The sequence below is a fragment of the Ambystoma mexicanum genome, chromosome 6q (genome assembly GCF_040938575.1).
Source record: "Ambystoma mexicanum isolate Mex_15411 chromosome 6q, UKY_AmexF1_1, whole genome shotgun sequence".
Classification (NCBI taxonomy): domain Eukaryota; kingdom Metazoa; phylum Chordata; class Amphibia; order Caudata; family Ambystomatidae; genus Ambystoma; species Ambystoma mexicanum.
Genome location: NC_090937.1, coordinates 180,989,652 through 181,014,434, shown reverse-complemented (window position 1 = coordinate 181,014,434; position 24,783 = coordinate 180,989,652). Strand labels below are relative to the sequence as shown.

The 24,783-nt window shown below is 45.4% G+C and overlaps 1 protein-coding gene across 3 annotated transcripts in view; it reads right to left on the bottom strand.

Annotated features, from left to right (window-relative positions):
- Positions 1-24,783, bottom strand: part of ELP1 (elongator acetyltransferase complex subunit 1) — a 2,667,893-nt gene that overhangs the window by 1,511,455 nt on the left and 1,131,655 nt on the right. For all 3 annotated transcript variants that reach the window (XM_069630608.1, XM_069630606.1, XM_069630607.1), the window contains exon 15: positions 14,342-14,448. In XM_069630608.1, the coding sequence (XP_069486709.1) occupies positions 14,342-14,448 (107 nt within the window). The remainder of the gene's footprint in view (positions 1-14,341; positions 14,449-24,783) is intronic.

Below are 24,783 nucleotides of genomic sequence, written 5' to 3'. Positions count from 1 at the left end.
AGGGGTATTTTGTCCGGGGGACAGATAGCAGGAGTTTATCTCCTGAACGGGGGTCTCTGGTAGGGTAATATTGGTGTATTCTCGTGTTCAGGTATCTGGGTGTGAGTTTATGGTAGCATTTATAAACTAAACACGCCACCTTGAATTTAATACGGTCCTCCACCATCAGCCAGTGGAATGCTTTCCGAGATGCAGAAACGTGATCTCTTTTGCCCAGTTACTGCTGCATTCTGGACCTTTTGTAGTCTTGACATTTGTTTCATAGGAATCCCTGTCATAAGATAGCAGGAGTTTATCTCCTGAACGGGGGTCTCTGGTAGGGTAATATTGGTGTATTCTCGTGTTCAGGTATCTGGGTGTGAGTTTATGGTAGCATTTATAAACTAAACACGCCACCTTGAATTTAATACGGTCCTCCACCATCAGCCAGTGGAATGCTTTCCGAGATGCAGAAACGTGATCTCTTTTGCCCAGTTACTGCTGCATTCTGGACCTTTTGTAGTCTTGACATTTGTTTCATAGGAATCCCTGTCATAAGACTATTACAATAATCAAGATGGGTATTTACCAAGGCTCCCACCACCACTGGCTGATCTTGGGGAGTTACAAAAAGGAAGTACATTCCTAAGCAGGCGCAGGGCGTAGTAGACTGCTTTTATTTTTGCCCCAACTTGTGCTTCGCTGGCCAAATTTTCTTGCCAGATGCAACCAAGATTTTTTACTTTCCTAGAGAACGGGATGTTTTCGCCTACGTTCTGTGGAGTTTTGTGGGTTCCGTCCTCTCTATTTTTGTTCTCTGATCTAAACAGGATTACCTCCATTTTGGCTGCATTAAGCTGTAACTGGTTGCAAGCCATCCATTTTTTGATATCCTGCATACACCGGTCTATCCTTTCGAATGCCTCCGGCAGATCATCTGTCTCCACATAGATCTGCGTGTCATCGGCATAAAAGTGGAAATGTACATCCACTTTTGAAAAGGCCAGGTACTGGCCTTGTCACAGTGTGCTAGAAATCTTCGGTCTGTGTACGAGGCGAAGGCAGTGATTCTTACAGAAGGAAAAGTGGGAAGGCAAGGAAGGAGCTAAACGCCAATCCTGTGTATCATATCTAGGAAGCTTCCCGCTGTGACAATGCATATGCCTGCGGAGTCTTCAAATTCTGACAGCATAGCTGTGAGATGCATCTGGTGCCCTCTTCCTGCGCTTTGTTTGTCCCGATCTGTAGCAATACGAAACGGGAATGTCCACCTAGGAGCGGATGGGAAGAGCTTCTCCACCCTTAGGAAAGTGCTGGACCTTATAGCTCTGTGACGCTCACTCCGCTTTCCTTAGTCCAACCCTCAGTAGATGACGGGACGCTGCCATTAAGACACTGTTCCGTGTTAATCCTCTGGTCACCTGGTGACAAAAGTGGAAGAGCAGGCCAATCATGTCACTGCATGCAGATGGAACAAGGCTCGCCATCAGCTACGCAGGAGCACTTTCCAGGTAAAATAAATATGGATTGCCTTGCCTTACTGAAGGATGGTACTACAATCATTATAAAACATCTGCTGCTTCACGTTCTTCGCTTGAATCGGTTAATGAGGACATCACCCTTCCGTGAGACTGCATGGACAAGCACGGAAGCCCAATCCAAGCACTGCAGCTAGAGGTTTCCCGCACAAATAGCAAACTGAATGACACACAACAGACCCTTGATGTTGTAATAGGCTGGCTGGTGACCAGGAGAAATGCCATAGATGTGGAAATCCTAGAATCTGAGGACTGACTGATGGTACTGAAGGATCGGACCTGTAAGGGTGGATCCAACAAATGTTCAGAGCCACTATGTCTGACATTTATAACAGCTGGCAGGTGTGGCTAATTGAGGTATTTTGTCTGTTCTCCCAAGGGGGAGCCCCCCGTGAGGCTATGGAGGTGTGCTTGCTTTGCAACACCCTCCCTAGGGGTTGAGGCAAGTGGGACCTCACCGGAAGGGACTCCCCCTTTGTGGACCAGGACTCCTGTTCCCATAATGGCCTCCAAGTGATGGCCTATATGGACATATACAAGATACCAAACTCATAAAGATAACATGAAGTTTTATTATGAATGACAAGAAATGGAAGAGAACCTTTTAAATTCAAGTCTCGAATGGACTGCAAGGAGGAGGCTGAAAAGGGATGCAAGACCAAGAGAGTGTAGAGAGAAGGCTGAGAGAAGAGAGAAGGCTGAGAGGAGACCAACAGCCAAGAAAGAGCAAAGACTCCAGAGACGCAGGGAAAGCACCCAGTGTGTAACGAAGCAGAAGAAGGCAAGGCTCTGTGAAAACACAGAGCCGGCGTGTGACAGAGCCGCTGCAGCGCTGAACTAGAAACGTTACGCAACCGGCGTGCCAGAGCACAAGAATGCCGAGCAAGGCAGAGAGCGAGAGCAATGGTGGCATGACCACGGAAGCAAAGTGGTGGGTAGTGTGACGAATCGAGGCATTCAGTCACTTCTCCCACCTTCCTGTGAGGTTAGGGAGAGGAGCCCGCTATGCAACATTCCCCCTAGGGCTGGCAGTAAGCGGGTCCTCACGGGAAGAGACTCCCCTCTGGGAATAAAGACTCCCTTTCCAATTATCCTCAAACACCCACTCTAATCCTATCAGTTGACAGACAACAGACTACATTACAATAACATATGTAAGAGGAATGACAGAAGGAAATTATCTGCCTGGTACTGTGAAAAGTCGGAACAAATGAGTGATATAGAATGCCTCTCTGTCAAGTACAGAGACTAAGAAACTTAAAGGAGTAGAACTCCAACACAAAGGAAGGACTACCCAGAAAAGCTCGGGAAGCCCCAACATTGCGTAATAAAAGGGGGAGGAACAAGGGCATGTCAGAACGAGACCCAGGATTTACAAACCAGCTGGAGACGTGAAACGGTTGACTCGGGGAAAACGCTGCTTGACCTGGCTACAGGCGGCGAGAGAGAGGAAGTTTCTGCAGTGCACAAAGTGGGAAACCAACTAGAGGAAGTCGGTCCCACATTTGTTAGTCGCAGGAGGGACACCCACAAAGGGGTAATGAGAAACCCCAATCCGAAGGTGCTTAACCTAGACCAGACACAGGAAGGTCTGTTTACAGATTCAGGAAACCGAAGTAACGGAACTGAATTGTGTGGTGGCGTGAGAGGACACAAAACCTCATACCCTACTGCTAACACGAACAGACACAGAGGTGTATCCAACAAAGTCAAGTGTGTGGATCGAAGAGCCGCCCTGGCCGAAGATCGAAAAGGGTAAGATGCTGACCCAGTGACATAGCCACAGTACAACAAAGGTTACAGGAAAGCGGAAGACCGGAGGCGCAGGGCATGTGTGATGCATATGTGCAAGTACAGAGAAAATACAACCATAACGATTGGAGAGAGAGCCTACTCGTCCCAGTGAGTGGCAAAATCATAAGAGTGAGAATCATTCAGGGACTCATCATACTTGTCCCAGTGAATCACCAGATCCTAAAAAGAACAAAAGTCAAATATGGATTCCACCTACTCGTTTCAGTGAGGAGCTAAATAACCAAAGGAAAAGGAGTTGTTGTGAGCATATACTTGTTCATCCAAAAGAAGAGATTAGGGTTGTGAGGCATATTCAGAGACTCAGTCAAGAATCAAAGAAGGAACTTGAAGAGTCAAGGGGACCAATATAAAAGGGCATGGAAAAGGCCCTTAAAGGAACTAAAGGACTTATTACGAGCGATAGCAAAAGGATATCTGAAGATCCCATATTGAGGAGAACTCTGCTGAAAAGTAACCCGGGAGAAAGGAGCCATTCTCCTGGTCTTGTGGTTGAGTAGTAATAGTGGTAGAGTCAGCCTCGGTTAGTTTTGGACAGAGGACAGACATTTGATTGTGGACTTCACCATCAATGGCGAGCACCCTAGTTTAGTTGTGTCAGGTAGGGAAACCCTTAGGATAGGGAAAGTTAGGCATTTTCCTTTATTATTGGCCAATAAACCTTTTGAAAATGGCACCTATTAGTCTGTCTCCTCCTCCTGATCTACCACAGTAGTCTGCCCGTACAACAGCGCTGAGACCATCTAGGGGAGTAAGCAGCTCCCAGTCAGAGTCACGATCGCTGTGGCATCCCAAAGACGAGAATGGCACATCCAGAAAGACGACGACATAGGGAGTGGCAACGAGAAGGAAAGGGCATCCAAGTGCCTGCAGATGTTACCCTGGAACTCGGAAGGTAAAACGGGGAATGGGAATACCGGCAAAGCAAGCAGGATTGATAATTTAAGCAGAACTCGTCCCAGTACTAATGGGAAAACTATTGAAAATAATCCAATGAAACAGAACTGTTTGAGTGAGATAAGAAGAAATGTTAAAACCACAGAGTGAGAAATAAATAAAAGTGGAGGCTTATCACTTTGGAAAAAAAGGCAAGGCCCACACATATCTTGAAGAGAAGAAAGAGCACAAGGAAGAGACATTTGGGGAGAACAAATCTGTAAAGCTAGGAATCCCAAACTCATACATGAAACTGCACCCTGGGAGTGGAAAAATGATAATGGGAACTTGAGATACTATAAAAGAGGGAAGGCGAGTGTAAAATAGATTCAGGCACTGGAGACAGTGGAGGACCAGGAACTATTTGCATATGGTCTATTGAATAGAGCAAGGGAAGTGCTAATCCCTTAAGAGAACTGCATAATTTGATATATTGGATGACAAAGACTATTTGCATATGTTTTTTCGAAAGGAGTAAGAGACGTGAGAAGAAACTGGTGACAAAATATTTACACCAGGAGAAGGGAGTCATTCTCCTGGCCTTAGTTATAATAGTGGTAGGGTCAGATAGATGAGAAGGGCACAGGGGACGGATTTGTTTTTGGACATTCATCCAGACTGACTAGCACCTTAGTTAGAAAGATACGCAGGGAACACCCGATAGTTATAGGGAGAGATCAGCCTTATTTTACTTTAAATAAACTTCACAGTAAGAACATGCCTGTGCCATATCTGTGTCCTCCAAACAGGTTACACATGTTAAACCATGAGAGAGGTTATCATAAACATTTGTGTGTACACAAAGAAGGAGAATATCTGTTGGGAATTCTCTCTCATCAAGGCGAGCCTGTTAATTTACCAGGACCTTAGCTGCTACAACACCCAAGAAACGGGGCCCCTTTTTGGGTGATCACAGACAAGTTACAATTGGCAAATGTAAAACATAGGTGTGCTTTCCTCTTTGGTTTAGCATTTGAATGGGAAGGCACAATGACAAGATGACACAAACTGGATGAAGAGGTAGTAAAATGGATCTCCAAAATCAACCCCGAGAAGGATTTTGGTAGGCTACCCTGTTATGGTGAACAGGGAGGCACTGAGATTTTAGCCAAACCCAATCAAGGTATGCCAGAGAGGCAAGCCTTATTCTCAGGAGGGGTGTGAGAGTGGTCTAGTGCTTAAATGAATTGGGACAATTCACAGGATCTCGTCAATTCTCCCCAGAGGGGAAGCCTTCCCTGTGAGGCTAGGGAGGTGAGCCTGCTACGCAACATTCCCTGTGAGGTCCTGCTTACTGCTAACCCTAAGGGGAGAGACTCCCCTTTTGGGGATAGGGACTCCCATTCTGTGAAGAAATTCCCTAACCATCTATCCCATGAGACTCTTAGGTCATCGCTACCTCAAGATCTTGAACCTGAACAGACTGTTTGCTATTGCAACATCTCTTCACTTACCCCATTAAAAGCCACAACCACTGAGTGGAGGAAGAGTGAAGGAAATATAAAGAGTGGCAACAGGTTGGAATCCACCCATACTTGAAAAAGAAGAATGAAGTAGTAATAACGATCCCTTCTCCATTGGAAACATAAATCACTAGGAAGAGTTGGAACAGTGGAGCCTTGAGGAATACTCCATGGAGACTGAGGAAAGACAACAAGTCTCCGCTGGGGAGGACCCAGCCAAATAGTATAAAAATAAAAAATTGAAGAAAGACTTGCAGAAGAGGGAAGCCGATGCTGAGCAGGTGTAGCCCGGGAAGTACTAACCCAGCTGGTAGAAACCCTTGAAAGCAGGCTGGTCCTCAGTCGACAAGAGAATGTGGTAAAGCAGAAGCATTCCAGGAGCCGACTCACGTGAAGGACTGATAGTGGGGTCCACAAATGAAGTAAAAAGTGCAAATATTTCAAACTTTGAAATAACCTCAAAAATTCCGACATAATTCTAACACTAATTACTGCTCAGTTTCTTTCTTTATAGCATTGTTGCAGAGTGCCTTCATGATGGCGCTACAATTAAGCCAGTTTAAGTTATCTCGAATTGTTTTTACTTTGTTGTTGCTTTCACATACAGCAAGAGATCAGGACACCACACACATTTAGCTAGACGTTCATGCCAAGTCATGGCGTCCACATTCAGCCATTTTAGACAAATCTCTATTTGCATCTACATTCTAGTTGTTGTTGTTCCTACGTATGGTGGATCAGCAGCACACTGCAAGCATTGATGTGTACTATTAAATGCACATTTCCCATGCATTTATACTTCAGGATTTGTTACGGGCATATACGGCAGTGATCATGTGGCCGTAACATTGTGATGGTTGATCATACCGACACGGAAGTGCTACTGAGGAACCCGCGATACCTGAAATGTAGAACAAATTAACTTCAGGTAATCGCTATTAGATGAACATTTTCTGTATAAACATTAGTTAATGATGCGTCATATATAGCATTTGCTTTTTTCATATATTAAATCAGTTATGGTGTTTGTTTTCAGAATACTCCTCTTTATAAAAGTGAGCTGTCACTAATTGTTAGCTAATGTTCGCATCTCCTGCATATAACATTAATTCTACGTTTTGTTTTCAGAACCATTTGGCATTGAAGAAAGTGCTAGAAGGTTAGCTCTCAATTCATGGAATCGAGCTCTCCCATATGGGATTTTGGTGAAGATAAAACTTGACAGCTGGAGCTGCCTTATTGAAACAGGTTTTTTTAGCCAATCAATATGAATGGATGTACTATGTAGGATTGCTGGTAATTTATACCTCTTCTTTTTTCATTCTCTCACAGACAACTGCCTGCCTTAGGAGAATAAAACTCAGATAATCAGACAAATTATTTCTATTACATGTCGGATACACAATGGAGATAGCATGAACTGATATAGTGTCAATTTGTTTTTGTCCTTAAAATGACACGAGACAACAAACGCCACGTCAAACGTGTCGAAACTAGCTTAATAAGGAGATACGCAGCTACATACCCAGTATATGTAAAGATAGCATTTTCAGCTATCTCGTTTAGTTGACTATTTCTTATCATCTCTTTGTGACCCATGCAAAACATAACCGTGTTTTTCAATATCTATATAAATTACTGTTATGTTGTCTTTTTATCTTGAATACACAGGATTTTGGAATTATGATGTTTTTATTAAGCACTATGCACTTTTTTGAAGTCAATACATCTACATATTGTAATAACAATTGATCTATTTTTGAGATGTACTTTTTTGACATTTAGAGATTTACAACAACTTTTACTTTTTTCGTATTAGGAACAAAATAAAGGTGTTTGCATATTGCTATCTCTACTGAGTACCATTTAAATATAGCATTGATTGCTTTTTCAAAACAATTATTGTAATATTGTTTCAGATTGACCCAGTTTGACAGCAAGCTTGTTTATCAGTAATTATTCCTCGGGGTGTCGATGAGTTAAGAGGTTGACCTACCTTTTGTGATTGTTTCTGATATGTTGAGGCATTATCATTAGTAGGCTTAAGGGCTTCAATAGGGGAGAGTTTACCATGCCTCATGTGGGAGAGCGAGCTGGCAGCATCCCGCCTCATCCAAACTCTGAAAGACATCGGGTAGAGGCACGGCCAGCATAGTCCTTATTGGCTTGCCTGCCCCTTTCAGGCAACTCACCACAAATGATAGGGAAGTAAAAGAACGCCAAGCGCAGAGAGGGGGTTTGCAACTATTGTTGACCCAGTGTTTACATGGCAACTTGTTTCTCCTTATTTATTGAACTTCATGGCCGGACTACCTTTGTTCCCCGGACAGGATCTTTGGATATTCTACTTCTGCACAAATTATGTCTGGAATTGTGGCTGCTTTCTGAATTTCCCGTGTTTGCCTTTAGCTTGTTCTCTTTGTGCCAGGTCGCAGTGGGCAGATCAGCCGCAGCCTCCAGTCATCTTCAGTTGCAGGAGGGGGTCTCTGGCGGTACTGCAGCATTTCCAGGTAAGGAGGATATGGCAGGGGGTCTAGGACTCCACTCCGGCACCGGACAGTGTGTTGGGGTGGGGTGGGTTCCCCCCTGTCCTAACAGTGGGCCCTGTCACACTTACCATTCCTCCTATAAATTATTTTTAAGTAATTCATAAGCCAATTACCTTTCTGGCCCCTGGAATGGTACCTTGAGACTCCAGTTTTCCTCCCCACCTGTTGTGGCCCATGCAGCGTTCTCGTGTTATTACTCAGTTCTCCCTGGCGTTTGACAAAGGGGTATGTGGGCTTGCTTCAGTTTAACCCTTTCGGTCCAAACTTCCAAACGGTCCCAGACAGAGGGTAAGAATATGGGAGAAGTAAGGGAAGGAGGGAGTCATAGCTGTTCAAAGTAATTAACCTGCATATTCCAGTAACAGCTAAACACAGGTGAAGATAATCTAGCTATGACATGAGTAGAGAATAAGTAGAAAATTAAGAAGTAGCCATGAAGGGGCCCCTGGGGGACCCAAGCGCATGGAAACAAGGCACAATCACCACACACGAACTGATACGCCAGAAACAAGGTTGTATTCCCAAAAGCTAGGGTTTATTGCAAAGCAAATAGTCACAGTTGGCCAATTGGGTCCCACGCCCTGCAACGTGTGTTTCCAGAAACCGGGGGACGCAAGAGAGAGAGAATCGTACAACAGTTACATATATACAAAGCAGGCATCTTACAATCAGTGGTGACACATTCAATACCACCCATAATGTATTTCCTTTGAATTGGGTACGATGATTGACAATTGTGACGAATATGACACCTTCAGACATTTATTTAGCAACAGTTTGCAATTTCATGAGCCTGCAGACACAATTCTTTGTTATAAGAACAAACTGCTTCTGTTCTCTGCAAGCAAGCTGCGTGCAGGAGAGAGACACATTCCAGGCCTCGCTATCTCCTAGTTTCTATTCGTGCAATGGGGGTCAACTTGCTCTCCAGGGCTCTACAGGGCTTAGGGAAGGGGGGCCGCAAAGAAGAGCATAATTCAAGCCATTTAATGTTTGCTTCTAACATTACTACTGCATTAGCGAGACTAGCTGGCAGCTGTGTACTGATTAAATGCCTCGCTGCTTACTTCCAAGGACTTGTGAGGGAGGAGACCGGGCATTTCTGTCTGGGTTGCTGCATTATGTTTCAGCAAGTCTCTTGCGGCCTTGTTTTATGCATGAACAATAATGTACTAGTGGAGCAGAATACGTTTCAGTAAAGCAGTTTTAACAGAAAGCAAGAGGCAAACGTTAGAAAACAAAATGGCGATTTCAATCACTTCAAAATGGCTGCACTTTAGTCAAGTTTATGGCTATGTATTTTTAATACTAAACACATGAGGCGGTTGGTCTTCGGCCAACAAAGTACATTGCCGCCATCATTGATGGGTGTCTACTTTTTCTGGACTGACAAACCCTCCTTTTGGCCGTATGCCAAACGCCTCATCTGTACATTGCATCCTCTTCCGACCAAGTACCTGATTCTGAATCTTGCATACTACTGGTCTCCTCCTCATTGTTGTCAATATTGATTGACATGAATTATTTTACTGTCTTCAATTCATCATTACCATGAGTACCTGATTTAGTAGTGCTCTTTTTTCTTACCATCTGTACACACTCCTCGCTTATTTCAGTACAGACAATGGGTAAGCAGTGTATGCAACAACAACATGTCATGAATATTCCTAGCACTGCTACTAGGATCGCAAATAATTTCCATCCCCATGAGTCTTTCTTGCATCTGTTGCACTGCTCAGTTTTCAGTGCTCTTCTTAAATTGATGTGTTTTCTTCAGATTGCATATTATTGGGCGATTGTGGAATATCACTAGAAGTCTCCTTGTTTTCTTGACTATGGTGGGTGTGTTCCCTAATGCATTGAGGTCAAGCACACTGTAAAGTCGAATCTTTTTACAGGTCTCCTCAATCTCCAGTCCGTCGAAATTGAAGCCATTAGTAGGTAATACCTTAGGAAGTGTGACTGGTGCTTTTAACTCCATCCAAGGCGTGCATGTAGATATTGCATAGTAGAGATGATAGAAAAGATGCTTAAGCCTCTCATTATGCTATTTCCATGGTAGTGTGGGTACAGCCAAAACATTCCAGTTAACTGTTTGTGAAGAAAGCATGTTCATATTCCAGGATAATTCAAAAAAAGGTAGCAGGCGCTCCTCTCCAGAAAGAACATGGCATGATAACCTGTTCTGAGATGAGAGTTTGCAGCACACGCTTTTTGCTCACTGTACCTTTCACAGATGGGAAATATCCATTTGCATATCAGTCTTTGTCCCGCCCACATGGGCAGTCCAGCACCGAAATGCTATGGCAATTCCTCTCCGAACAAGAGTACCACCAGCAACCCCATACACGTGTTTCAGCCTTGTTGGGCCTCATCAGTGAGGTGAAGCTGTGCCTCTCTGAGCACAGTGAGCAGGGAGTCCACATCTATTCCAGGATAATACCTGCTATCCATGTCCATTCTAACACACAATTGAGATGGAAGTTCTGGTCCACTATGTTGTATAAGCTATCTGGAGATCGAATAGAATCAGTACTGAAGCATTGCCATTTCAGAGGTTAGAAGGAGGCACACAAGCCGCAGGAGGATAGCAGAGTGTCCACCTAACAATGCAGTGCAAGATGTTAAATTCCTCTCCGAGTGCGGCGAGGCGAAAGCAATGCTGTGTGGCGCTCTCTCAGGCTGTATGAGAAAGTCAAGTTAGTGATGGGCAGACATGGAAAGTAATCCAAGAATATGGGCGTGGGACGTTGCAGGGAGCTGGATCACACCAGTCACAGAAGAGGTGGCAGAGGAACCCCAGGATGCTACCACCGGGACAACACATATGGCAGTAGAGGGGAAGAAAGCGTGGCTTCAGCTGACAATCTCAGCTGGAGATCTCACCACTAGACCACAAGGGATTTAATTACATTAAAAAGGGGCACCTATGGCAATGCTTCGCCAACACCACCTGGTAAAGCAACCCCAAGGATTTCCCTTACACACCCCCTCAAGAAAGGCAGGCTATTGGAGAAGATAAGTGGCCAATCCTGGGAGGGTGTGGGGTATTTAAGAAGGTGTGAGCGAGTGATTCAGTGCAGGTTAGTTGGGCGATGACAAAAGGTGGAGGAGGATGTGTGAGAGATCAGAGGAGGTGTAAGGAAGGCATAGTATTAAACAGTAAGACAGACACAAGTGATCACAGTTCAAGGTTGTTTTTTCAACCCCAATTGAAGTTCAATAAACGTCTATCTAATCCTAAATCTAAAGATGGGACCAAGCTACAACCATCAAATACTAATAACCCAGTCCTAGACGACTCTGTCAAAATAAAAAGGCTTAAACTAATAAACCTATTGCCAATCCTTACTTCTAAATACAAATACTGTGGGTAAACAATGTTATGCAAAAGAAAAGTGTTCAAGAAATGATATGTCAGGATATTCAAGCCATTGGCTTCCCTTCCCCACGTTTTCAGCACAGGACAAAGTGGTACATTTGAGCTTAGCACACTCTCTGGCTTCTCTAGCACGAGGATGCAGTTAAAAACTTCAACATCAGGGCCTTCTGTGCCAAAGTCTCTTTGCCATTCAAAGCCTCTTATGTCAGAGGGCCTGATGCAACACAACAAACATTAAAGTTCCTTTCTTCTTAGGATTTCACATATACAACTTCTCGGGTAATTTTCTGTTCACCCTGGGTCCCCTCTGGCAGGCTCCGACCCACTTTAACACAAAACCTTAAATTTGGTCCGAGCCTAGCAGAGGGAGACCAATTGATCTACTTTCCCAAACTTTCTCTACTTCATCAAAATTGAAGACTTTCGACTGTTTGCGGGATTTTGCTTGACCCGTCACAGGACCACTTAGATTCACAATTACTTGCTCTCTTCTTGATATATCCTTTTTCTCACTTTCACTGTTGCTACTTCTCAGCTGGCTACCTTACAGAGACCTTTGATTGACACAGTGATTCCAGCACCGCGTGGGTGCTCAAAGGTATTGCATTTTGCTTTTAAAGTTCAATCACTCATCAGCAGTTCAATTTTACTTGCATCTCTTATCACACGCTTTTTAACAATGTTCGCTCCAGCGCTCGCCATACAATGTTGCTGCTTGCAACCTTGGCTTCAACACAGACCGGTCCTGTATCGGTCTCCCCAACTGTTTTGATTTCACTGATGCTGCTTTGTTCTTGGAGCCAAGGATGGTACCACGGTGGCTGGCGAATATCCCCACCTTGATTATTGATGCGGGAGGGCCCTGAGTATCTCCGACACACAATGCAGGATTCTTCAGCCTGGTGTCCTAGTCTTACTTTCCAGAAACCTCGAGTATTGAAAGCGTAAAGGTTCCTTGTGGAAAAGGTCAAGCGAACTTCCCTCCTTGCGATCCCCCTGTTTTGCCGTTTTTCCTCTCTCGCTCAGCTGCCATCTCGAAACTGTTGTTTCCATGTGTGCTTTGCCCTGCTCAGAGTATGCTCTCGTGCTCCACTTTTTATCTGTGTGGGAAAGCTTAATGGAGGTCAGGTGTGTGTGATGGTCAGTAATTGCCTGACAATTGTATTGGGACACGCCAGGTATACTGCTCAGTGTTAGCATTTTTTCTCTCATAGCGGGCTGTCCGTGAGAAAGTGTTTGTGTTGTAAAAGGGGGTTGGAGGTAGAGTTCCTAAAGATCCTACTTGCTAGGATGGGGTAAAGGTGTTATAGGGAAGGGGATACCGCGTCTGAACATCTGGGGTGTCCCACTTACACTCCCTGAAGACCCCTCACCCGGGTGATCCTCCCGCACTGGTCCACCCCCAGGAACTGGATCCAAAAGCAATGGCCGTGTCCTGGCCACCTGGATGACAGATCCCCGGAGACTAGTGGGTGAGACACCTTCTGATTTCTCACACAAATTAGGCACTGGGCAATAGAGCCACACAATAGGAAAGCAGCCACCAGAGCCCTCATGCAGTTTGAGAGGGTAATGTTCTCCCCAAGCGACTCGTAGGGGCTAATGTCACACCTGTATGAATGTCTAGGTGCCAAGTTGTGCAATAAGGTATCAGCCTATGTCCATGCCTGGCACAAAGAACTGGTGGTGGAAATACCTGAAAAGAGGTGGTGGGAGGTTTGGAAGTGCTTGCGAAGGACCACCTAGAGTGTGCAATATGCAGAAAGAGGATTCCAAATGTTAATAAGTGACTACCTAACCCCAGACAGAACAAAACACATGAGGCTAGAGGGGGGTGGAAGGCCTGTGTTGGTGCAGTGGTACAGGAACATACCTGCACATTTGGTGGCGGCGTCCCAAGCTCAAAACGTTTTTGGACCGAGGTGCTGACCACACTTAACTGCATAAAATGGGAGTCTCTCCCGATGGATACTATTGTATGTCTCCTAGGTGCCTTTCGGGGCCAAGGAGTGTCTATGCTCCGCTCAAGTGCATCCACTCTTTGGCCGCAATAGTGGCTTTAGCTGCCAGGAGCATGGTACGGTTGGAAGTCGATGACGACTCCCACGTTGGAGGAATGGTAGACGCAAATGCAGTCTCTACTTATGGCTGAGAAAATATCTCACTTTAAGCAGGACAGTGTGCAGGCCTTATTCGTGAAGTGGGCAGGTTTTCTGACTCATGATAGATCTCATAAGAGGGACTTCACCTGTCCTACAAGGTTGAGGGCACTGGGCCTCCTGGATCCTCCTACGGACACTTCCAGAATCTCCTGCACCAATACCCATACTGCCATAAGCGGAATCATAGGTTGGAATACTAATCTAATAAAATAAGGTTAACAGCTCTTCTGTGTTTGACTGTTTGTTATTTTCCTTTTATCTTGTACTTATTGTTTGACTGCATTTACACAAGATGGCACTGTCCAAGATGAAGCAATGGTAAAAAGTTTTGTTTTGTTATACAATGGCAATACATAAAGAAAAATAATACAAATTAAAATAAAGTTGATTAATATAAGCTGGAAACTACAAAAAGACCACATATGTATGTGAATAGTTTGTAATTTGAATGTGTTAGAGGACACACAACATGAATACCACCTTCTAAGACAGAACATGCTATAGAAGACCTGGTGCTCACCCCAGAGGTATTTCATGATCTGCCCATCTGCCAACTGCAGCGCCACTGTTTTTGTCTTCCAATTGTAACAGAGGCTGATGACATGTCCATCCACACTTGCACAATTGCTAATAGAATACAAAAACGACAGTGATAGAGGTTTTAGTATATGGAGTTTCATCTGTTCCAGCTTCATGCTTTGCACGGCTATTGACAAAATATCAATTCAATAAAGCAATTTGAAGTTCATTCCCTGCACAAAAAAGCATTGGCAAAGCAAATAGGCTTGATGTTTGGGGCAGGGGGGTGGTTCAAAACCAAAAGGGGTGTAGAGGGACGGAAGTAAAGACATGCAGGGTATTCAGGCATCTCAAATATGCCCTGAAGAGGGCTTTGAAGGAGATCTAGCGGAACAGCGGCAAAAGATGCATAGCAGGTTTTGAGCACTGGAAGTTGCAAGAAGCAAAGGAGCACTGGGGGGAGCAAGGGCAACACAACCACTAGTAGGGGCCAAGAGACCAGAGCTGGGAAAAGCATTGACTGCCAACTCGGCCCCGAAATACTTAGCAGATAAATTCTCCAAATAAACATCAGATCGACCTACCAGAACCCTACACTCTCACTGCCTTAGGATTCCCAGATATAAGCTCTGTTCTGTCAACCAAATTGTGGAATTCCCTGCCTGTTACCCTTGTATCAGAACCCTAATTCCACAGCTTCAGAATAAAAACCAAAACATGGCTCTTCTCACATGATGTTTAATTTTGCACCACCATACCACTCTTGTATATACCTGTATTGTATCATAATCTTGTAATTCAGTATGTCGGGTGCTCACCACACCATTGTAATGTAATAATCTACTTGTTATCTGTCTCATTGTAATGTAATGTAACCTGCTAATGAGCCCAGATACCTTCGGGTTTGGTGTGCTATATAAACAAACAAACAAACTGGGAAGAAAATTGGCCAGGGTAGGGATGGCGTGGGAGCACTGGCAGACATGAACATACACTAGCTTGGACAGGGGGAGCAAAGGCTAAACTACCAATTAGAGGGGAACAAGATGATTCAGGAGGTATCTGTTTGAGATAAGATTGGTTTTGTTATCCCTCTATTTTTATGGATTTCCCAGAGTTTTTTTGCATAACAACATGCAAGGGGCCAATCAGAAGCCCATTTTGCCTCATTGAGCAGCTGAATGACACCAGATCTCTGTTAGGGAGAATTCTCTGTTTAGGCTGAATTTCCTAACCTAGTGAGTCCCCCAGCAGCTTCGCTGGATTTTTGTGGTTTATTTTTTTCTCCTGCCAAGAGTGAGACTCTTTTACCCTCACTCTTGGACATGATTTGAGTGTGTTCCTTTGAATCTAGATGTGTTTAATGGGCTATGGGGTCTTTTACTCCATAGGGCTTCATGTGTTTTTGTGATGTGTGTTACACAGCACCCTCAGTGCAGTGACACAGGGGTGTCATAGTGACCCCCCAGTATAGACTCCATACCCTGGGACTGACTACTGTCTCCCAGGACATGTAAAGTCACCATTGACTTTACTAGTCTTGAATTCTGAACAGAACCAGTACAAACCATCATATTGTGGATGTACTGGCTGGGGCAATTCGATTGCCCCGGGGTCTGTTAGTCAATGGGGCACGTCTCCGTCCCCCCTGATCGAGTTTTGGCTGGTGGCAGTGGATACTACTTTTTATATTCAACCGCAAATATTTCTCTATGGGATTTTCCCATTGTGCGAGGCTACTATCTTTATTTATTTAATTACGATAGCCTCGAACATAGCGCCGGTTTATTTAATTATTTTTAATTCTCCGGTTGTTATTTTTTGCCAAAACTCGGTTCTAAAATGGCGTTTGTGTTCTCTTCTGCGACTCCAACCCAAGTCGAGCCCTTTGTTCCACTTTTTGGCGGGCTTCGCCACAGAAGCCCTCCAAAGTGGTGCCACTCTGTCTGGGGTACTTAGGAGGGGTGGAGGGGGATTTAGGCACCCTGGACTGAGTTGCCTAGGCAACTCAAGTCGCACTCCGTCCTGATTGGCCCAAGTGGTGAGCCGGCCGGCTCACCACTTAGCATGTTTGAGTGACAGCTAGGCTGAGTGAATGGGGGTTTTCTGCATAAAAGCAGGGCTTTGGGGACTGGAACTTCAGAAGTCGCCACAGGACCTAAGAAACCGACAAGGGAGAAGCTGAGCCGACCTGCCACGACGACCCCACCGGTGGAGCCCTGCTGGACCGTCTCACCACTTTTGTTTGTTTGTTTGTTTTATTATTTGTTTTATTATTTATAATGCGCGAGCGTACCCGGGGGTATCAGGGCGCAGACTTTACAAGAATTTTCGAAGCTTGGTTACAGTACACGAGGAATATACATAATACAAAAATAGGTGCACAAATGTTATATACAGTATATACAAATCATCAGTAAGGCCAGCAGGCGGTAATGTAATATACAGGTAAGCAAGAGGCACACGTGGTTACGATGTGTGCGTGTAACGCTGGACACTACCTAGTCTTAGTGGGTCTCCAGTTTCAGCCAGGAGATTAACTTGGAACGGAAGTTCTGATAAGGCAAGTCTACTCTAAGGTTTGGAGGCAGGGAGTTCCAGAGCTTGGCAGCTTTTACCGGGAAGCTGTTGCCTCCTATGGTGGCCCGTTTGTAGTGGGGGACAGATAGGCAATCTTTGTATGCGGTTCTGACGGGTCTTGAGGAGGATTGTTTGTGGAACCTGTTGATCAGGTAGGTTGGGGCTGCGTTGTTGAGAGACTTGTGGGTGAGAGATGCCGTTTTTAAGAGAATTTTCTCTCTGGTGGAGAGCCAATTGTTCTGTTGGCTGAAACCTGTAATGTGTTCTCTTCTGGAAATGCCCAAAGCTGCTCTGAGAGCGTTGTTCTGAAGGGTTTGCAGTTTATTGGTGGTGGCCTTGGTGGATCCTAGGTAGAGGGCATTACAATAGTCGAGGCGAGACAGTATGAGGGCTCTGGCGAGTGTCAGACAGCTAGTGTCAGACAGGAAAGGTTTGGCTGCACGGATTAATTTGCACGTGTAAGCCGTGGAGGATGCAAGGGAGCTCGCTTGTCTTTTGAGGGAAAAATTGGAATCTAGATAGAATCCCAATGTTTTGACCTCTTGTCCGACTTTGATGTTGTTCCCGTCAATCATGAAGGAGTTATAGGCCGGGCCAAGTTTCTTTATACTGATTGTGGTGCCTAAGATGATGAGTTCTGTTTTATCATCATCCAGGCATAGTCCATGAGTAGCCATCCATGCCTGGATGATGATGTACACCCTATTTAGCAAGGCCAAATCCTTTCCATAATCTCCTGAAAGCGGAAGGAGGATCTGAGTATCATCTGCATAGTTAGTGTAGGTGATACCGAGATGATCCAAATCATCGAAAAGGGGCTTGGTAAATATGTTGTATAATGTGGGGGAGACACAGGAGCCCTGAGGTACACCACATGTGATGGGTATAGGGTCTGCTGCCGCCGTGGGAGAGAAGACCCTCATAGTCCTGCCGTTAAGGAAGGATGTGATCCAGGTGATGGCCTCACTGGAGAAGTGAGCCGAAGTGTGGAGGTGTGAGCAAAGGACAGAATGATCGACCAGATCGAAGGCTGCAGAAAGGTCGAGGAGGAGGAGTAGGGTGGCTTGCCCGTTGTCTCTGAGCGAATCGATCGGCGCTTTCAAATCAATAAGGGCGGTTTCAGTCCCGTGTTGGGGACGGAATCCAGATTGTCTAAAGCCTAAGAGGTTGTGTTCTTCCAGGTGCTTCTGTATTTGTACATAGGCAACCTTGTCCAGAATTTTTAGTAGAAAGGGAACAGTAGTTATGGGACGGTAGTTTGTGTGTATGGCTGGGTCAAGTGTGGGTTTTTTCAGTAGAGGTAGTACCCAGGATTGTTTTAGGTTAGTAGGGATGGAGCCAGTGGCAAAGGAGGCATTGATCAATTTTGTAATGAAAGGGGAGAGGTCGCGGGCAGCATCTTTAATGAGCTGTGCAGGGCATAGATCTCCCTGGCAATTAGACGGTTTCAGGGACAGGATAATTTTTTCGACTTCCAGTATGTTGACTTTGGCGAATTGGAAGCGGGCTAGGTCAGTGGGCATGGGCTTGTCCGGAATTTTTGAGTTGAGGGTGTCATTCAGGGATGCTCTTTTGCTGGTGATTTTACTTTGAAGAGTCGCAATCTTGTTTGCTAGGGCTCTTTGAATTTCTGAGCACCAGTTTTGATCTTTGGTGCACGTGTCAGGGGGTGCTATGGGGGTTTCTATTTCTTTAAGGATGGAGAAAAGTTCTTTCATGTTAGATTTAGCTTGGGATATACGAGAGTCAAAGGAGGCTCGTTTGGCCAGGTAGATTTCCTTTTTGTAGAGTGCAGCTAGTTTGGAGAGTTTTAGTTTGTTAGAGACTGAAGGGGATTTTTTCCAGATGGCCTTGCAGTTTCTTTTTTGCTGTCTTAGTTTTTTGAGGAATGGTGTGTACCATTTGTTAAGGTGCGTTTTCGGTTTACTGGATCTCAGTTTAAGGGGGGCGATGCGGTCCAGTGAGGTGGCCATAATCTTGTTATATTCTTCAACTAAGGACTCAGGGTCCAGGTTATCAGGAAGTGAGTTGAGAGTAGGTCAGGGATAAGTCTTTCTACTGTCATGTTCTTCTTGTTTCTAGTGAGAGTGGGTGGGGCCTTAATGGTGGGCGGGGGTGGGGGTCTGTCGGTGGAGAGCATAAATGATACCAAATGGTGGTCAGTCCAGGCTTGGGGTGAGATATTTGTAATGTTCACTAGGCAGTTGTGGTCGGCCACCCAGTCAAGTGTTCTACCTTTCGTATGCGTGGGTGTCATACATCTTTGCACAAAGCCTAATTCAGTAAGAGTATTAGCTATGGTAATAGCGGAATGGTCTTCTAGGTCATTGTAGCCCAAGTTAAAGTCTCCTAAGGTGAGAGCTTGAGTGGAGCTTTTGAGGTTGCTGGATAGGATGGAGTTAAGGTCTTCATCGAAGGTGCCAATGGGGCCTGGCGGACGGTAGATCAAGTAGATGTTAAGAGTTTGGGAGTTAGTGAGTGGTATTTTGACTGCTAGTGATTCGCAAGAGAGGGCATCGGTCGAGGTGGCTAGTCTCATGGTGAGACTGCACTTATGGATAAAGGCGACACCGCCTCCTCTAGAATTAGGGCGGTCTTGTCTCAGAATGGAATAGTTATCTGGGACTGCCAACATAAGCATAGGGCCTGCTGCTGGGTGTAGCCAGGTCTCAGTGATGGCGAGGAAGTCAAGGACTTCAGTCTGCAATTTCTGTAGCATGAGCTACTAGCGACCTGGCATTGATCAAGGCTCCCTTGATATTGGGGCTAGCTTTGTTTTTAGAGATAGTGGCTATGTTTTTTGAAGTAGTAGTAGTATGGCGCTTGTCTTGTGTAAGTTTAGGGGTACTCTGGTTGCGGGGGTTCTGAAGGGTTTGTAATGGGTTACTGGATTGTGTGGAGGTGTTTGGTCGCGGTGGCAGCGATCTAGAGTTTTGTGTAGTGGGCAGTGAGCGGGCAAGTGGTTCATGGATTTTGGCTAGTCTGGCTCTAAGTCCTAAGTTCCTTTCTGTGGTGGTGCGAGGGTGACTGGAAGGTAGCAGTGTCTGAAAGTCGTTTAAATCTAGGTAAGGTACTTGTTTGTTGTGTCTGGGTAGGGCTGGCATGTTAGGTAGGTGTGGAGCCATCTTGGTCGGAAATGTGTTATTGAGGCTGATCATGAAGTAGGCAAGCAAGATGGAGGTGAGTAGATACATGCTAAATGGTGGGGTCGAGAGTGTTATGGAGCGCTAAATAATACCTGAGTTGGGGTGGCCGCACGTGGATGTGATGGTCTATGTAGCCCCTAGATAAGGGTAGTTGATAAGGCTGTGATGCCGGGGGTCTGGCAGGCGGCAGACACTGGCACGTGCAGGGGGTCTGGCAGACGGCAGACACTGGCACGTAACAGGCATGAAACAGGCACTAGCCTTGTTTCAATAGTGTGGTCTAAGTACGACCATAGGGCACAACACAGTAATGTGGTCACTATGCGACCATAAAGCACAACACAGTAGTGTGGTCTAAATACGACCATAAGGCACAACACAGTAGTGTGGTCTAAATACGACCATGAGGCACAACACAGTAGTGTGGTCTAAATACGACCATAAGGCACAACACAGTAGTGTGGTCACTATGCAACCAAAGGGTATGTGACTAGTAGTAGAGACCATAGACCCATCTGAGTGGGGGTGGCTAAGAGTCCGTGCATGCAGTAATGTCCCGGTACTTGCAGGTACTTACAGTGCGTTCTCCTTATGCGAGAGGGTTCTGGTAAAGGATAGGGTGCAAGTTGAGCCGAGTTGATGGCCACTCCGCGCTCCCATGCGCGTAACAGGCGCAGAACAGGCCTTTGTATGGCCTTCGTGTGGCCGCCGGCGTCCGCCTGCCGGCGGATGCAGAATTCGATTTAGTGCTGGTTATCGAGGCTGAGCCTCGTTTTCATGCCGCGTTGCGCCCGGCATCCCAGGGTCAGGCCGGGTAGTGGGACAGGGTCAGGCAGGCCCCTGTGTGCTGTGGCTGTGCTGCGGTACGGATCCAGGATGTGGATGCCGCTTCTGGGAGGGGGAGAGGGCTCCTGCCCTCTTCCCTTGGCGTGTGCGTCGACAGAGGAGATCCCAACGACAGAGGAGATCTCCCGCCGGAGAGTCTTCTTCCTTTGACTGGTGGGGATAACCAGTTTCACCCTCTTTTCGCCTTCCCGACGTATCTCATGGCCGCCTTGCCTGTGCCAAGCACCCCGGCAACCGGAATACCACGTTTTACCATGACCGCGAAATAAAGAGTAATACCTTTAACCGGAAAACTCTGCGGCTGGTTTCTTCCCTGGCAGTGCAACGACCTTCAGCTTTCCTCCAAGTCGAGATCTTCTCTTCCCCTGGACGACGCCGAGACTTGCACCCGCTGCCAGGAACAACTGCCACCACTGGAGGACCCTTCCCTCTTAAGGTACCGTGTTCCGTCTGGCTTCCCTTGCAACCGACTGTACGGGGTAGATTTAGCCCCCGGCTTTCGAACCTGGGTTAGCCTGGGACACCCTGGCTAAACTTTTCTGAGCCTCTCTAAACTATTTTCGAACTCTCTGCAAGACTTTCTAAGCCTAGTCTAACTGTGTGATCTTGGGCGCATTTGTGCTCTGCTCTCTCTAAGAGTAGGCCCAGCCTATGGACTTTGGCTCACAAGTGAGTTTTGCTCTTCTGCCTTGCTAATAGTGTTCCTAAATCTTAGAGTGGTGCATCTGTCCATATTCTGTCTTTTTCCCTCCCTTGTTCATGAACTTATTGGAGTGCCATCTATAGTTAAGCGCTCACCTCTGTCTGGAAATAAGTGGTGTTAACTAAGACTTATCTGATAAGGAATAAGGGTTGTATATATTATAATAGTAACTGTGTTTAGAGTGTTTTACAATAAGAGTGCTGGAGTGTTTCAAACAGTGTTTTTAAATAAATAATTATATACTTTGATACCAAAGCTCTGGTCAGTGTTTGCTTGTATTATTGCATCTGAGTGCCTATTGTGTATACTTTGCATACTGCCTAACTCTTCTTGGGGGAAGTCTGACTGCTCAGCCACAGCTACCAGGTAAATTTGGGTGGTACAGACTGCTACCAAGTGGGTTTACTGCTAACACCTGTAGTCCTAAATCTTTTGCAGTGTTCCCAAAGGGAACTGCACAGGTTTCTGCCTAACAATCTAATTTAAGATTTGGGTGCAAAAGGTTAGCTAGAGATCCTAGAAGTTATGTCAAGAACTAAAAGAAGTTTTCACTCAGATACCCAATGACTCAACTTCACGTTGGAGTAATTTAGGATTTAGGATTTAGGTGTGGTATGCTAGAATCTTGGCAAGCCAATGACCAGTCAGAGTCTGAATTTAAAAAGAAATGGGTATACCATATAATCTGCCAGGTAAGTGCTAAGTGTTCATCGTGTGTGTTCTTGTTGGAAATAATATATTATTATAAGAATATCAATGTGTCGGACTGAGTGTTACATGGCAAATAGACTCCTGTTGCCAAATGTTCTGCTAAATGTTCTGTTTACACACTCTACACTGGAGGAGTTAATCTCTACAAAACCCTGAGTAAAGCGCAGTGCGTACGCAGTGTGTCGCACTGTGTGTTCCGTGGACAGGGAAGTCGGCCTAGGAAAATGGCTTAAGGCACCGAGTGCTTTTTCAAAGGTGAAATAGCGACGGATACTGGCTGCCACATCTGTCGTCTGCACAGGAAATTGACTGCTTGGCTGTGTTCGGGATAGGCGCACACGGGTGAGTGACTTTATGCCTCATTGCCTATTACTGACTGCGTGTTGGGACATAGCAGGCTACCCTGCGTTTTGCATTTGGAGTAACCTAGGAGTTGTGATTGCCTGAAGTATATGCTGCTACCCATTGTATTTTGTGATACCCGAGAGTATCATATTGTACTACACAGCTGCAGCTTTGTGCTATGGACTTTTCAACTGAAACTGAAGTTACTTCCTGCTTAGTGTAACTTTCCCCGCTATACGAACATACATGTATGCTTTACCTTGGCTGATGAAGTCTGCTTCCAGGATTTAGCAAAGGGGAAAGTTAGCAACTACAATATCCGCAGACAAAACAAACCCCAGGTCTGCGAAATTAAAAACAGCAGCCAAAAAACGTGGAGAAATACTAAATAGAGAAACGCCCGAGTCCTCTGTGGAATGTATGGAGGGGGGTCCAAAAAAAAGAAAAGGGGGGAAATGATCCCCTTTTTTACCATGGTGGCACAGGCAGCAGCATTAGATTAGGTTGCTGAAGGGGCTTCAGTGGGAAGTGTGGATATATATACTACCAATCCGAAATTGGTAATGACCATGAGCAGTCTAAAGCATCCTTAGTAGAAAACAATTCGCTATTGGACCTGTGTTTGCTCCAAAGAAGTGCAGCCATGGTAGGGGAAAAAGAAAATAATCATAATTGCTCAAACCTCTGTGAATGACTCTACCCCCTCATAGCTCATCCATCTTCCCGTTTCGAACCCAAGAAGATCAGCATCACCAAAACTATTTGTATGAAACAGTAGCATTAATGCCGAGATGCTAACGTACATGTCTACTATCCAATTTGCCTTAAAAATACTTTTACAACTCTGCAGGAAAATTGGCGAAAATGTCACGGCATTAGAGAAACGTGCCAATGCCAACGATCATCAGACTATTAGTAGTACATGTGATGTGAATGATTTGTGAGTAGATGAATTCAATAAGGCACCTTGCAATAATACCATTGAGGAACCAGAGGGTATTGAGACAATTAATTTAGTACATCCAGACCCTGATTTATCCTGTGACAGCTCAGTTGCAGAGTTGTTTTTTTTACAAGGAAGCAGCGGCGCAAATTAAAGCAACTGGAGAGAGGTCGGGGTCAGAGTACGGTGTTGGGCCAAGTTATTGGGTGAGAAGTCAAGGTGTGCTAAAAGGACAAGCTGGTGAAGTGCGTTGGAAGTGCCCTGGCTGTTTGACTGCTCGTGCTGCTCTTTCTCCATTGAATCTTCCTGTTACAGCCGTGGCTCGCGCTGTATGCGCAAGAAGAAGGTGTTTCCATGCAAGATTGGCGAAATGTTGAAACAAACAAAAAGTAACTTTCAATTTTTCTGCTGGATCTGGACTTTGTGCTTTGAAGGTTACAACTTCTTGTTTCCGTGTTAACACGGTCTCTTCCTTTGTTTCTAGACTCCCTTGAGTGTTTTCCACAACCCTGCCCACCTACGCCCTGCAGCCTCTATAACAACCTAGGGCCCGCGCACGTGAAGTGTGTTGGAAGTGCCCTGGCTGTTTGGCTGTTCGGCGAGGAGGCGACGGGCACGGAACTGGAGGCACAACACGTTAAAGTGAAGTACGTTAAGCTGTGTCTTGACGTAAAGTTAACTCTTTATTTACTCACTTTTACTTAAACTGTCATCAGAGCTGCTGTGTAGTGTACGGTTCACAACTCCCTGTGCCTCTGTTCTAGTTATCAGGTTTTATTGTCTTTAGCGACCATACTGGCGAATTGAGCCCAATATTATGATCTAAGGCTTATTGTGCTGGCGTTGGGTCAAGTGTGTATATCTCTGTGTATTGGCCCAATTGTTGAGACAGGTTGTTGGTCGGATTAAAGAACGCATACGTAACGCTTCTGACCTGTAAGTAAGTCCAGTAGTCAGTGTGACACGTGATTATACTGGTGAACGGCGCGCTTTATAAGTGGCATTGGGAAGTGGCTGTTAGGCTGTTTGGACGGCAGTGGTGCGGTATCCCGAAATTGTAACGCTCTGACCGTAAGGTAATAGCTGATTATTGTATCTGCCTTGATAAGATCGTGGCGGACTCAGGCTAAGCTCTGGAAAGAGTCTAGCAAATGGTTTAAGGAAATCTT